The following is a 16,179-nucleotide window of genomic DNA, read 5'->3' as shown; positions in this document are numbered from 1 at the left end:
CCATTTGTAATGAGATCTGGTGCCCTCTTGAGGAGGAGACCTGGTCAATTGCCCTCATCAACTTAGACCATAAAACCCAATATGAACAAGTTCAACAGAATCGCCACATATGGGTTGCCCATTAATGCTTCAGCACTGCCAGGGCATATATTTCATTAATTAATTAATTCGCTGCATCAGTCACTTTTCTGTTGCTGTGACAGAATACTATGAACAAAGACACCTTAAGGAAGAGTTTACTTTGACTTATTGTTCCAGAAGGATACAAGCGCACAATGGCTGGGAGGACACAGCAGTAGAAAGATGAGAGATTGCATCTCAATCACACACCGGGATCAGAGAGAGTAAGCGGGAAGGGAGACAAGGCTATACATTCTCAAAGCCCACCCCAGGGACATACTTCCTTCTGCAAGGCTCCACATCCTGCAAGTTCCTCAACCAATCCAAACAGCACCACCACCTGGGGACCCAGTGTTTACATTCAGAAGCCTGTGGAGGACGCATTTCACTTGAAACACAACAGGTGCAAAAGGAATCTATGCTAAAATGATGCTCTTTCTTTCTGACGTGGACTCTATGTAGGAGAGGCTGCCCTCCATTCTCAGTCTTATAGACTCAACCTCTAGTGTCCTAGGATACAGATGTGTGCTGCCATAGCCCGCTGAGAACAAGAAATGGTTCTACCGTTTCTAGTGTCTACGGTGTGCACTAACACCACCATAGGTGTTGTCAGCAAGCAAGGGCCAGTCTAACACCCACCTGGGCCAGGCATACAGCTGAAGTTTGCAGAAGAATACAGAAGAAGCATGAGAACCCTCTGCAGAAAAAAAAAAAAAATCACACCACCCAGACCGGGCAAAAGCTCTGGAAGTGAGCCGTCAACCTGCCCAGCCCCGACTGAGAACTATGCTTATCAGATGATACATACAGCACAGGAATGAAAAGCCAAGGCCCAGGGACAGTGAAGAGAAAGCTGAGAGCTCTGGAAGCTCCCACTGGGCTAGGGGTGGCATAGGGGAGGTGAGAGGAGGAAGGCAGAAAGGGTGGTGGAAATCCCACCCTCTAATCCACACTCTTTTCTCAGATGTTTCTCAGGGACTCTGCACAGGAAGATTGGGGATGTTTCAGTGGAAAGTGTCTACATCCAACACTTAAAGCTTTAGAAACAAGAAGGCCCTAAAGTTGCTGCTCTCATCACTAATGCTATCTGCACTCACTAGTGCAGGCCCTAGTACTATTTGTATAGGTCTTTCTGGGAACCACTTAGCGATAATATAATTGTGTGTGGTAGGTGTTCTTTCTCTTTGAGACAGAGTCTTACATAACACAGGTTGACCTCAAACCCACCACACTCGTGGTACTGGGGATCAACCCCAGACCTTCATGCATGTTAGGTAAACACTACCACTGAGCAACACCCCAGTCCTTATAATTAATCTAAGGATCTGCTAAGAATTCCTTGCTGGCAATTGTCTTTCTTAAAAGATAATATGTTCAATTAGTAGGCAGGCACTGGTCATACAACCAGATAGAAAACAACATGCAACAAATACCAGCTCCATGGGAGTGTCTAGCTCAAAAGGACACTTCTGATCTCAGTCATGGGGCTTCACAGAGTTTAGTTGGAAAGGTTTGTGGCAGTTTGAAAGTGAAATGTCCCGTGAAGGCTCATGGTTTGGACACTCAAGTCAGTGACTTATAGAGCTATTCTGGATTATACCAAGCCACTGGATTGTATATCCAGCCACTGTATGCAGCCTGCTGGCTTGCTTCCTAGCTGGTTGTGATAAGAAGAGGCTTTGGACACACTTCACTGCCATGAACTCTGATAACTTTCCTACCAGGACATCTGTCTGTCACCACAAACCCGAATACATCTTTAGGTTGCTTCTAACCAGTATGCTGTCACAGCGACACAGACAGTTATTAACATAGCCTCAGACATTTGATTTTAATCTTAAAATCATTTATAATCCATTCATTATTTTTCTCTACGTTTGATTCTACAGAAACCCGGTGACCAAAGTCATACTGAAGGAACCAGGCCAGGTCAATGTTAATTATAGTAGGGGGCAAAGTGGATTCCTCTGCTTAGTCTGAAACCACCACCAACCAGGTCTTGCTCAAGGTAAACCGTGATGTTGCCCTGCACCCAATGGGGAAAAAAATCCCAAAGGGGAGAAAGTCAGACCTTTTTTTTCAGAGCTGTAGTCACTGGTAAGGGGCCCATAACCCTGTACCCATGATCCTATAAATAACCCTAATCAAAGTCATCACACACACACACACACACACACACACACAGGTTAACCCCTCCATCTTTTCTGCCTGTCTCCTCCATCCTGATACTGTATTTCTTTTCTCCTCACTTGAGACGTAAATACAGACTGTGATTTTAAGTTCTGTTTTGTTGTAATGGCTGAATTCATAACCATGGAGAATGTGTGAGCTGCCAAAACCACTATTCCAATGTGCCTACTGAGCCTGTGCCACACCCAGTGGAGACCCTTCACATCACATCAATCCAGGCGCGAAACAGTTCAGACAGCAAGTCCCTGCCATTCTCTGACCCTGTGCAGGGCTTGAATCAGGCTAATTCCTCTCTCCTTCTCCCATCAAGGGCTTCTCCCTAGCAGCCTTCCTCCCAAGCAGATCTCTTCATCTGAAATGAAAACCTACAGAGAATGACTGAAGGGCTTTTTTTCTCAGTTCTTCCCAAGGATGGCACATAGGTAGGTAGCTGCACACCGTAGGCGGGAAGAGAATTAATTCACTGAGTTCTGTGACTGTCTCCGGGATCTGGGGAAGTTCTGCCTAGGAATCTGGAGGAGAAACCGTGATGGTGTCGATGTTTCATACAAATCCACAGCGTACATAGAAGGACCTTCTAATTTTAGCACCCATCCCAGGTCAGGCGAGGTTTTACCACCACAGCAAGGAATAGGGAGTGGAAGAAGGAAGAGGGGCAGGAAGGATGTGAAAGTGACTCGAACCTCCTTCCCCAGGGCCTCTGGATGCTGCCGAAGGATGCTGTCTTTATATATCTAGCAACACCTTTCCAGGCACCTCACTGATCCTGTGCCATGGAGGGCATCTGGCACTTGCTTCTGAGTCTCAACCAACCCTAAAGCACAGCGTGGCTTTTTACGCTGCTGTTACATATTACAGGACAGCTCGGAACCTCTCAAGAAGTGGCCCTGAGTCATGGTTTACCTCATGCCCCTCTTCTCCTGACCTTCAGGGAGATGGCATCACTGTGTCTGAGACTCAGAATCTTGTGTCAGTGCTCTTGACTGGACTTGGGGCTCCTCAGATATCAGGATGCCTAACACACCCTGCCGTCTGTCACCCCATTCTGCCTTACTGGTTTACATATGCCTGAGACAGAAAAGGGAAGGGATCTCAGGGAGCCAGAATCATTGGGTCATCAAAAAAGAGACTCTGGGCTGGGTTTGCTGTTCTCGAAGCCGGAGAGGTATGCCTTCCAACTCCAAAAGACACGGTATGCTTTGGGATAAAGACAGGGAAAGGGCTGTTTGCCAAACTGTTTAAAATCTCTCTTAGGTTATTATCTGCCTTGGTACTCTCAAAATAGGTTCTATTTAAGCTCAAGAGGACAGAGAGCTTCTGAGGAAGTCACCACAGTGGAAAGTGTGAAACTTGTAGCCCAACACACCAACAGTTGGGATATGAGACTTTGCTGAACGTCATGTGTCTGTTTCGGGAGCGCACAGATGAGAGTCGTGGAGTACTAAAAAACAAAGGTCTGTACATCCTTCCATCGACTAGCTACAGAACCTACAGAACGAGGTTCGCGTCCCTCCCTCACAGTCTAACCACTCTGCGAGAGCGACTTTGATTCTGTTCCTCAACACAGCCCTTGCTGTCCTGGAGGAGGGGTGGGAGTGGGAGAAGGGGGCCCTGCTGCTCCACACAGACCCTTTGGCTCCTCTCTGGCTTCGATGCACACTTCAGTCTCATGCCTACACCTGGGTGGGGCCAGCAGCGTTCTCAGGCAGAGTGCCACCGCCGCCACCGCACAAGGAATAACGGGCACGCTTCCTCCCTGATTTCTCAACAGCAACTGTCTTCCTCCACAGCGCTCACTGTTGAGTGCTCAGACGCTGAAAGGTAAGGAAACTGACAATTAACCTAAGACAGATGATCATCATCCATGAAATCGTTCTGGACTTTCTCACTCCTGAGGTCCAAACTCTTCTTTCCTGTTGATTCCCAGAATTCTGCCTTTCGGGTACACCGGGAGCACTAGGGGGCACACAGGACAGGGGGACGCCAGAAAATCCCATCTGGAGAAACTTCACTCTTGTTTCAGAGCGCCCAGGGTGCACCTGGCCGGGCGGCTCCATCTGAGACTGGGACCCACACACTCCCTGGCGGGTGGCTGGCCACACGGAAAAGGGGCAAGAGGCTACAGAGAGTCAGACACTTGGTGTACAAAAAGGGGTCTAGACGAACCAACTTCCAGCCTCACCTTAAGAATCCCTCTTGGCAGCTGCAGCAGGGACGTGGCAAACAAGGAGCCCCCTGCTAGAAACTGGTTAGAGAAGGGACAGGTGGTCGGGCAGCCATAAGCGAAAGGCGGCAAAGGGGCAAAGCCGTGGGAAGGTGGGGGTCAGGAGATGGAAGGGGAAAGCTGAGAAGGGCGAGGGGAGGCTGCGGCGAGGCCAGAGGGTGCGGGAGAGCAGGAGGCGCCCTTACCCGCGGAGGCCGAGCGCAGGCTCTCCAGGCTCCGGGAGCGCGACGGGGCCCCGCGCATGCCCCCAGCGCGGCCGCCGCACACCACACCGCTGCTGTCCGAGTCCGAACCGGGGGAGAGCCCCGTGCTGCTGCTGCCGCTGCTGGTGCCCAGGTCCCCACTGGTAGGACCGCTCGATTCGCTAGGGCAACGCGGCGCCCCAGGGCATGCGGGCCCGAGCTCCAGCCACAGGCCGGCGGGGTCCCGGGCAGCATCCCCGCCGCACGGCCGTAGCTCCGGGCCGCCCGACATCGTGGGGCTCTGGTGAGCAGGCTCCGGGCCCGACCCCGGTGAGGGCGCAGGACCCCGTGTGGGTGCTGCAGGGCAGCCACCCGGCAGGGCGCAGAGCGCGCGGGCCCCGCTGCGGGTCGCCGGCCGGCCGGGCGGCGCGCTCTCGCCCGCGCGCACGCAGACCTGGGACGCGGACGCGGGCCCCGGGCCGCCCTGGGTCCTCACCACGGCCACCAGCATATGCGCTCTGGCGTCGGGGGGAGGAGGCGGCACCCTGCTAGGGTGTGGGCAAGCGAGAGCAGCTCGCTTCGCCAAGGCTAGCACTGTTCCTGCGAGGTGTCGTCAAGGGGCCCCGCAGCCCTAGATGGCACCTGGGGCCCCACAGCAGCGCACACTGGCTAGGGGACGCGCCCGCTAGGTGCGCCCTCGTACACGGGTGAGTGGTGGCCGCGACCCTCCTGACAGCAGTGGTGACACTAACCCACCCTTTCAAATAGTGTCACAATTCATGTCAAACAGTTTGACATCGCTGGAGCGAAGTCCAGTGACAGACAAAACTGGTGATGGCGATGGCAGGTGACAAGGAGCCAGGGGGTTACTTGTCCTTTCCGAGAAGGAAGTCAGATGCATTTTCTCAGACACTCTGGGGGCCTTGTGTGAGTTCTTGGAGTATGCCTGGAGGATGAGCAGCCTTCAGAGCGACAACTAATTATGAAATCAGAGGCAAGATGGCGGGAACCACCTTACTGCCCTCCCTGGAAATTGAGAAGTGGGGTAGAGGTTGATCATAGCTACTGTCCCCCCCCCCCTTCTTCCTCTCTCTCCTCCCCACCCTCTCAGCAATAGCATTCTTTGTTTTGGGGAACTAGATCCACTCTAAAGTTCTACAGACATTTCAGGCAAGGACGACACCAGGCAAGGCAGAAGAGCAGGCTCTTGTCCTTGCATCTGAAGCCTTACTTCTTGCGGCCACCTCCATCCCCGACGGGTATGTGTTCTTTGCGCCACACCACCAGGAACCTTGTATGTTCGTAGAGCCCAGTCCCTATGCCCTGGACCCACGGTGACAGCCTCCAGGGTTCTAAGTCAGTTACCAGCTCTGAACGATACTGGTGTTGGATTTTACTTGATGGACATTGGAGGGTGTCTTAGCCACCGTCCCGGGTCTATTTTTGCTAGTTTGGGGGATGTAGGAGGAGCGTGTGCACTTCCTGGTCCCTTTATACCCAGGCTCCCCTAATTTCAGACACTGCCTCCTTTCTTTCTTTGACCTTGGGAAGAGCAGCTGCTCCCTTATCCTGCTTCGCCAGTTCAGCCTGTCTGCACAGGGGGTCAACCATCTGTGTTCTCCTAGGTTGTCCTCTGAAGAAATATACAAGGACCCTCTGTCGGCATGAGTCATACTCCCTCCATGTTGCCCTCTGTGCACAAGGCTTTCAGCTCCTCCTCCAAGATGAAGGTTGGTTGTTTGTCCATTACTCTGCTGTGTCTGGAAGGCAGTTTCAGGCTGACCACAGAGCTGCCAGAGGGTGCTTGAGAATATAAACCACATCAAATCATTCTCCTGTACCAGTTTCTTCCAGCACTTCTTACACCCCAGATGAGCCTGAAGGCCTATATGCTATGGCTGTACCGATTGCTGTACCACCCTGCCTCATCCCCACCACCTTTGTCCCCTACTCTCTCTGCTCCAGCCACAGTAGCTACCTTGCTCATTCTCTTTGCCTCTGGGCTTTTTGCACAAACTGGACCCGAGTCGCTCTTTTCTCTGCAGTCTATGGTATTGGTTCCCTCTCGGCTTTCACATCTTGGTACATCTCCTTCAGCTAGATGAAAATTATCCCTTTTCAGAACTTGCTCCCACTGGATCGCCATCTCCTGTTTATCCCTTTTCTGATGTGAGGATATGCCACCTTGCCCAGTAGTGTTCCCAGAGTGTGTTTTACACTGGCCACAGGCTCCATGTTCCACAGGCAGCTATGGAGGGATGAATGGGGCCTGGAGCTGAGCAAAAGGGCCAGGTAGGCAGGATAAGGTTGTTTTCTGTTTTAAGCTAAGACTTGAAGGAGACTGACATGTACTCTGAGTGTGTGGTGCAGGGTTGCATGCTGGGTGGCAGCAGCTATGTAAGCTAGTGAACACCACATGCCTACAGCGACTCCAGTGCCATTTCAGGCCTTCCTGAGACTTCAGTGGATTTCAGTCAGGTAACCGGTCTCTGCTGTACTATGGAGAAGGATGGATGGCCCTGGAGGTGAAAGCTCCTGCATGGGCAAGAAGCTGTTTATTTCCAAGACCACAGCCATGATGGCCATTTATATCAGGGCTTCCTATTCCAGGATCTAAGGGAGCATAGGATGCTGCTGCCCCACTGTGGGCAGATTCCACAAGCCTGCTGCTATGGTCTGAATGATGCCCCATCTGGTGGTACTGTCTGGGAGGTTATGGGATCTTTAGGAGGCACAGCCTTGCCAGAGGGATGTAGGTCACTGTGAGGGGCCTTTGAATGCCTAGGGAGCCTCCGGTCCTTTCCTGCTTCATGTCCACTGGTGTCATCCTCCACATGTATGTGCCACCATGATGTTCTGCCTCCCACCCAGAATTTGAGCAGCCAAGGATTGAAGTCTCTGACACTGAAAGTAAAAATAAACCCTGCCCTGCTTCGGTTGCCTGCCATGTTAAGTAATTACTGAAAGTCTGATGAACCCTTTGACATCTGTCAAGCTTATAGGCTTCATTTCTGACAGTATTAGGTGAATGGGAAAGTCCCTTGCTATCAACATAGTAGGTCTACAAATTTTTCAATGAAGCACGTGCATAGTGTGTGTTTATTCATGCAGTGAATACATTCATATGTGTATATATGTGTCTGAATCAACAGTGACGTCATTGATCAGAAAGCACAGCAGCACAGAAGGGTTAATGCGGCTTGATGAGGTGAAAGGTGACGAGTCGGTGGCTCCATGTGGAAACAGAAGAGGTCAGAACCGGTCTGAGCCTAAAGATCATTTCTGTCTGATCTCTCTCAAATTAACCCCATGTGTTGGTTTCCGCAACAGTGCTGGTCAGAAAGAAGCAATCTTGACTTCAGTCTGGATCTACCCTAGCCTTAACCTTGGGTAGATTGTTTAACTTTCTGGACAACAAACATGTTTTCTTTTATCTTCTCTATTTTTAGGTTTATTATGTATACAGTTTTCTGCCTGCATGTATGCCTGCAGGCCAGAACAGGGAGCTAAATCTCATAACAGATGGTTGTGAGCCACCTTGTGGTTGGTGGGAATTGAACTCGGGACCTCTGGAAGAGCATCTATCCAGATCTCACAGGATAGCTGTGGAACTAAACTGGGATGACGTGTGATAGATAGTTCATGATGATTGTCAGCTTGATGAAAATCATCATGGAAACAAGACTCTGAACATTTCTGAGGGGGTTCTGTAAGATTAGGTTAATAGAGGTGGGCAACACTCTAAACCCTGATGACACCATTCCATGAGCTAGAGTCCTGGACTGAATAAAGAGGAGAATACAGCCTGAGCACCAGCCATCATTGCTCTCCGTTTCCTGACTGGATGCACTGTGCCCAGCTGCCTTACACTGCGGCCGCCATGCCCTCCCCACAGTGATGGACTGCACACTCTTGAACCGTGATCCAAACAAGCTCTTCGTGAGCTGTTCCTCACCGGGCACTTTGTCACAGAATAAAAGAGTAACCCATCTTAAATGTGCAACACCCGAAATATTGCCTGGCACTTAATAAACATATTAGGCATGTTCCACAGAATGTCCACAATATTACCTAACATGTACTATTATTATCCATGTGTTACAATTAAATTTAAATGAAATGGGGAATAAGCAAAGGTCATTTTCCCAGGGAAGAGTGTGGAATAAGCAAAGGTCATGTTCCCAGGGAGCGACAGAATTGGCCCAAGGCTCCCCACCCTTACTTGGACCATTGTGTAACTATTATTTCTCTTCTTTTCCCCTTGGAGGATTCCCAGACACTGGAATACCATTGCCACCACAGGCAAGTGTTACTGTGAACCTACTGTGTGCAGCCCAAAGCACAGCTGCTGGGCTATGACAAGAAGTTGAAGGCATGGACTTAGACAAGATGTGACAAGCGTTCCATCCAGTTTATCTCCTCGGAGACCCTCACTAAACAGGCTGTAAAAGCAGCAGGAGACTGGAGCCAATTTCAGGGCAGCAAGCGAGAGTAACCTATAAACACCTTTACAGCCTCTGGAGTGGCAGTCAGGCAACAGAAATAAAGAAAACAAATTCAAGAATATCAGTTGACAACTCAGTAAGGGAGGTGGAGTCTGTGGCATTTCTGGCTCCAAGATTTTTCTGCCTGAGGGGGAAAAGCTGGGTTAAGCAAGGGAAATGACAATATCAGGTCTAGTCAGAGAGCAGTGCTACATAACAGCGCCATGCTTCTTCCCAAAGGGACTGGTCACATCTGTAACAGAGCATGGAGAAGTATAAGCCTAAAGGTGCCTTCAAGAACAGTTGAGGTTTTGTGAAGGGAACGGGTCCGGGAGAGGGGATTCAAGGATGCAATGAGTTGGCCTAAACTAACCCTACTAGAGGGAATCAGATAAAGACAGCTAAAATGGTCCGCGCCTAGACCACCAAATCTTAATCTGAGAACACATTCTTACAAACCAGAGTTTGATTGGATTACTTAAATGGTATTTGTCTTTCAGGAGCAATACTGAAAATAATAAAGCAGCCAGCTGCCACTTAGCACAGTTTAATAATTTGGTCAAGTCTGAGAAGAGGGAGGAGAAAGCCCCAGCAAAGCCACTGTCATCTGGTAACTGGGCACATGAGAACAGCACCTCCTGAGCCTATGAGAGGCTTCTTGCTGCAGAAAGTGAAAAAAAGTCCCTAAAACAATCATCTGGTTATTAAGCAAGGGAAATGACAATATCAGGTCTAGTCAGAGAGCAGTGCTCATTATTGTTACAATACACTTCTCAAAATACTCTGTTTCCAACAACAACAACAACAAATAACATGTGAAGGAACAGGAACATGTGACCCTACTGAGGATGAGGCACCCAGACCACTGATACTTCATGTAAGAGTGGTCACATTTCATTTGTCAGGAAAAACAAAAGCCAAAACCACCACCACCACCACCAACAACAAAAACCATGCAGCCATTGTAAGTCTGTCTACAGAGCCAAAGGAAACCAGAGTTAACAAAAGACAGTGTTGTGTCACACCGATGGTCAAACAGAAGCAGTGTTAACAGAACCACATGGAGCTTCTGGGTTAAGTACAAACAATGAATTTACAAGGAGACTCAATAAGGAGTCTAACCTGCAAGAAAGCTCCACTGGCTGCTGAGAAGAACGTGCACGCTGCAGATGTGGGAGGGAACATGCTGTGGGTGTCTTCTAAAGTCATGTGACCTGTGGTGCAGAGTCATTCTGAAGGTTCTTAGCTGACCTTTTTGTCTGGATGGTTCATTGATTGGTGAGAGGTGGATATTGATTAGCTATGGGGATTGTATCTGGATATATTTTAGACATTTGTGTATAATGACATTTATAATACTGACTGTACCAATGTGCTGTGTGTATGCGTACTTAACAATTGTTATATCATTGTGATGGATTGATCCTCTCGTCATTTATGATGATGACCTGTGTCCCCCTTCTGACTACTACTTTCAGTTTGATGCCCACTATGTCAGATATGAGTATAGATACTCCTACTCATTTTTTAAATTATTGTTGTATTTGCTACTGGCCAAGAATCCAGTGGTGGAGAAGGATAAGCAAGTGGCAGAGTTTCACCTACTAAGGCCATTGAGGTGGCAGTTAAGAAAGTGCTCACTGTGCAAGTGAGAGGACCTGAGTTCAATCCCCAGCCCATAGAGAAAGCTGGGCATCAGGCGTGTGTGTGAAGTCTCAGAACGAGGGAGGCAGTGACAGGCAGAACCCTGGGGGCTTACTGACCAGCCAGCCTTACTTCAGCGGTGAGTACCAGTTCCCCATGAGAGCGCCGGTCTTTAAATACAAGGTGGACAGCGGACAAAGGAACAATACTCAAGGTTGATGTCCACCTGGATGTGCTTTCATACCCACATCCACGTGCATTAGATGTGCACATGCACACACACACATGCATGCGCATGAAGATTTTTGGAGAGACAGCTGTGAGAAAGAACAGCTTTTCTCATCAGACGATCCATTGTCAAAGCTGGCCCTGACCCTTGAGCTCATCCCCCTTCCTATAACCTGAAACCTTCACAATTGACAGGTATTTCAGAGCATTGTTTGAAATCATTGGCAGATAAATTTGTGCAGAATTAAAGCCGCTCTAACGTGGGTCCCCCTACCTTGAGCACGCACCAAAAGCATAATTGTCAAGGTTGGAGAGATGGCTCAGCGGTTAAGAGCACTAGATGCTCTTCTAAAGAACCCAGGTTTGGTTCCCAGCACCCACAGGGCAGCTCACAATTGTCTCTGGACTCCCAATCCAATACCCTCTTCTGGCCTCCAGGAGCACAGGACAGGGCACACACATGGTTTACAGAATACATACATGGGGCAACACAACCATACACATAAAATCAATTAAAAATAATCATCATAATGAAGATGACAGCAATGGTGATGATTTGTAACCAGAGTTCGAGCTGGCTACACTTTCTGTTGGTGAGAATCTAGAGACACACCCCAATTCTCCCTATCTCCGTTGTCACAAAGGTTCGTGATAGTTCCAGCCACCTTGTCTTCCAGTTAATGTGGGAGAGCCTTGGATCTCAGTATTTAGCTTAGCTACGCTTCCTTTTCTTCCCTCAATTATTGCTGCTCCAGTTCTTGCTTTTCTGCCTTCCAAACCACTCACATTTAAACTTTTGATCTTTTCCCTTCTCGGTTCTGGTGGGAGAATTTGCTTCATCTCCTTTTTCCCTTTTCCCTGGTCTTATCTGTCCTCACAGGACTTGTAAGTCTCGTCTCTCCCTTTCTTAGATACGTTCCTGTGCTCTCCTGGAGCTTAAGAATTTTCTCCTGTTCCTGGCTTTTCAGTTGATTTTCAAATGCATCTGGACAGGTTTACTTTTTTTCATTGGCTTAGGGCTCACCAGGCAGGCTAGGCTGGCTGGCCAGTGGGCCCCACTGTTTCTGCCTCCCTGTTGTAGGGATTACACATGTGTGCAAGCACATCAGGCTTTTCATCTGGGTTCTGGGGATCAAACTCAGGTCTGCACTTGAGTACTTTACTAACTGACCGTCTCCATATCCCAACCCTCCCCCCCCCCACCAGTTCCACAGTTTTCTAAGTGATCCCATCACTTAACAGAGGGACCATAGGAGAAAATGGCTTTTCCTTGAAAGCCATTATTTCAGCAGATAGCAGATGCTTTCTTGTAACTTTGTTTGTTGTTAGTTTGTGTCTCCAGTCTCAGCAGGCCCCTTTGCTGACAGAAAGCCCAAACCTTGCCAGGGACCAGGGACCAGCATGCACACATTGGATTGTGAGCTCTGGATTGTGAGCTCAAGACCCAGGCCTGTTGAGGCAATGCTACTTTTAGGGTGGACCACCCCTCACCCTCAATGGCCTTGACTAACAGCCTGGGAGCCCCCTGCCCCACCACACCTGGCAAAAGGGAATGTGTTTTTTTCAAGTGTGTGTGTGTGTGTGTGTGTGTGTGTGTGAACTCTGTTTAGGGCTTTGCCCTGGTTGACCCGTCTTACAAACCTGCCTCCCTGGCAGCTAGCTGAATGTTCTTGATTGCACATACATAACACACACCTGCTTAGGAATACAGTCTCTAAATCATCTATCTGTCAGGCACCTGGGAGCATCTCAGCGCCACCCCCCACCCACCTCCAGAAAATGGCACCTGTGCTGGAAGAGGTCACGTCTGGCTCATTTGGGGCCCTCTGCCCCTCTGCATGATTCAGCCCTTTTGTGAACGAATATATAATATGATGCTGTTTAGTTTTGGGAAGGGAACCAAGAGGCCCTCCAAGGTAAAACTCAAGGAAGGGAGGCACCGCTGGCTAGATCTGAGACCGCAAACTACGTTGCTGTTTTCTCTACAACATTTACTGCAGATGCTCAACCACCACATGGCAATGGAATACTCGCTTCCTCTGAGGCCTGTGAGAAGGGACCCTCGCTCTGCCTCATAGGCTTGAGCTCTCCTCACAGCCCCCACTATGCTCGTTTTCCCTGATGTTAATTACTCTTTGAATATATTTCTTACCCGAAAGAACAAATCAGTGTCCTCGAGATCAAACCTGAGACCTTTCAGAGCCAGGCCTGGAGACTCAAGCATAGCACCTGCCCAGTGCTGACCATGCCCCTTCTTTGGGTACCAGGAAGTCCTTGATAGTTGAGGGGTGGGACAACTGTTAATCCCTGTCACCTTTGGGCTGCTTCTCCCTGACAAGTAGACATAGCACTCACCCCGTCCTTGACATCACACCCAGGGATAGATGTAACAAAAGAGACATAAAGCTCACCAGTATCGGGCATGGGCTCCGGCCAGCCTGTGCAGTCCAGTCCCACTGGGGCACTCTGGGAGAGCAGGTGGCTTTTCCTAGGGAGGTGCAGAGACTTCGGCGAGGTGGAGAGTGTCTTCTTCCAGCACTGGGGTAGGAGGCAAGAGACAGAAGGCAAATGAAGAAACAGACCACAGGCTATTAGTGCCCACTCTTAACTTCTCTATTTGCCCAGACTCTTTCCGGGGCAGCATCCACAGCCAAAGTGCACACAACCCCAGGAGGCATGGTTTATACCAAAATCCATGAGGGAGGCGACTCCCAGAGTCTGCAGAGTGTGAGGTCTGCAAGCCCTGGTGGGACCGATTGCCACTAACTGTGGAGTTAGGTCTGCAGAGGAGGCTTCAGGCACTATGTGAGGTCTGCAGAAGGAGGCTTCAGGCACTGTGTGGGGTAAGGTCTGCAGAGGAGGCTTCAGGCACCACCCCTGCAGGCTGGGCAGCCAGAAAGCCTTGTAGTTTTCCCCCCAAAATGTTAATTTACTAAAAACTTATTGCTTGGAAGGAAGTTTAATAAAATGCAATTCGTAAGGCCGGTGAGACGGCTCAGTGGGTGTCTCAGTGCCATTGCAGGCGCCTGCAGACCTGGTCTGACATAAACAGCCAGTTAAGGCCAGCAAAAGCATGTGGTCTGAACTTAACTGGGTCAGTTACCAGAATAAGGCCAGAGTCCCCTAGCATAGGACTTGCGATATTGACTGCCAACTTGACAGGATCTAGAACCACCTTGGAGACAGATTTCTGGGCATGTCTGTGCAGGGCTGTCTAGGTCGGATTTGTTGAGGTGGGAAGAACCACCCGAAATGCAGCCATCCTATGGCTTGGGGCCCCATTCTGAGTTAAAATGAGGAAAGCAAGCTAAGCCTTTATTTCTCTCTGCTTCTTCACTGTGGGCACACTATGACCTAAAATGCATGTTGCCATGTCTCCTTCTCTGTAGTGAATTTCTTCTCCAATTCTTAAGTTGAAACAAATTCTTCTCCCTGAAATTGCTTTTTATCAGGCATTTGGTCAGAGAGGTCCTAGAGGAGAATGAAAAATGAAAAAGCCTGATGCCGAAATCTGTCAAGAGCTAATAGCTAACGCCATAAAAATCACTGTGGCGGTCCCTCAGGAGGCTGGGAATAGATCTACCTCAAGACCCAGATATACGACTCTTGGGCATCTACCCAAAGAACTCTCCATCCCACTGCAGAGATACTTGCTCATCCATGGTCAGTGACGCTCTATTCAGAACAGCCAGATTAGGAATAGCCTAGATATCTGTCAGTGGGTGAATAGATAAGGAAAATGTAGTACATTCACACAATGAAATATCACTCAGCTTTTTAAAAAAACATGAAATTCCCAGGTAAATTAATAGAACTAGAAAAAAAAGAATCATCTAAGTGAGGTAACCCATATCCCCAAATATAAATATGTTTGGGCTTTTTTTTTTTTTTTTTAACTTTGCTGGCTTTTTGTATATTATGGTTTCCATTTTGAAGGTTTCTTTTGGGGGGGGTGTTTGGGTGCATTTCTTATGCTTTCTTAGTTTTTGTTTGTTGTTAGTTCCTTTTGTTTTATCCTTGGTTGTTTGTCTTTTACATCTACATGTTCTCTTAGGAGAGAGAGAAAGAAGGCATGGGATTGGGGAGAAGCTGGAGGAGACAAGGCAGGGGAGACCATGATCAGAATACATTGTAAAATAACTATTTTCAATAAAAATAGAGTAATAAGAACATATGGTAAACACACACACACACACACACAGAGAGAGAGAGAGAGAGAGAGAGAGAGAGAGAGAGAGAGAGAGAGAGAGAGAGAGAGAGAGAGAGAGAGAGAGAGAGAGAGAAATAATAGTTAAAGTCTTCCCAGATGGGATAAAAGATATTGACATACAAACAACAGGGCTCAGAAAAGTTCAAATAAGAAATACCAGCCTGTCTGTTCCAAGGAGCACTGTAAACAAACAGTTTTGGAGATTTATTGATTTATGATTTTGTGTGTGTGCATGTATATATGTTTGTGTGTGTGTGTGTGTGTGTGCGCGCGCGCGCGCCTGTGGGAACTTATATGCTTGCAGATATCTGAGTAATTCAGAAGAGCGCATTGGATGGCCTAGAACTGAAGTTACAGACAGTTGTGAGCTGCCTTAGATGGGTGGCTGGGAACCAAACCTAGGTCCTCTGCAAGAGCAGCCAGTGCTTTTAACCACTGAGCCATTTCTTCAGCCCTTAAATAAGCAGCTTTGAAAACTAAAGACAAAGACTTTTGAAAGCAGCTAGAGAGCAGTCAAACACAAAGCAATTACCACTCTACTGATGATGAACTCTTCCTGGAGGGCAGGCTAACAACTGCCTTTATAATTGAGTCTCAGGGGCATTTCTCTAGGTTCCACTTCCTCTCTTGCTTGAAAAATGGACTCCCAGAGGGTATTTCATCTCCAGCATCAGCGATGCTCATTCCCTTCATTTTAGTCTCACAGATCCTGAGCTTTCTAGACTCATCTATGTGGATAAACCAGAAGTACCACTGAGTCAATGAATGCAAAACTGAACTTCAATTCTAATCCTGGTCCACATCCCAGGTACAAGCTGATGTGATGTTGTCTCTTCAGAATTGATCTGCTGAAGTTCTGATGCCCCACTATGCTGGTTCAAGGAGCAGAGCTGTTGG

At 48.6% G+C, this 16,179-nt stretch overlaps 1 protein-coding gene across 1 annotated transcript in view; it reads right to left on the bottom strand.

Moving 5' to 3' along the window:
* Positions 1-16,179, bottom strand: part of Arhgef4 (Rho guanine nucleotide exchange factor 4) — an 84,000-nt gene that overhangs the window by 55,222 nt on the left and 12,599 nt on the right. The window contains exon 2 of the mRNA XM_038341946.1: positions 13,484-13,610. Within this exon, the coding sequence (XP_038197874.1) occupies positions 13,484-13,610 (127 nt within the window). The remainder of the gene's footprint in view (positions 1-13,483; positions 13,611-16,179) is intronic.

Source organism: Arvicola amphibius, chromosome 9 (genome assembly GCF_903992535.2).
Source record: "Arvicola amphibius chromosome 9, mArvAmp1.2, whole genome shotgun sequence".
In the NCBI taxonomy this organism is placed as follows: Eukaryota; Metazoa; Chordata; class Mammalia; order Rodentia; family Cricetidae; genus Arvicola; species Arvicola amphibius.
Note: the sequence above shows the minus strand (reverse complement) of the source record. Positions and strands in the feature narration are given on the sequence as shown.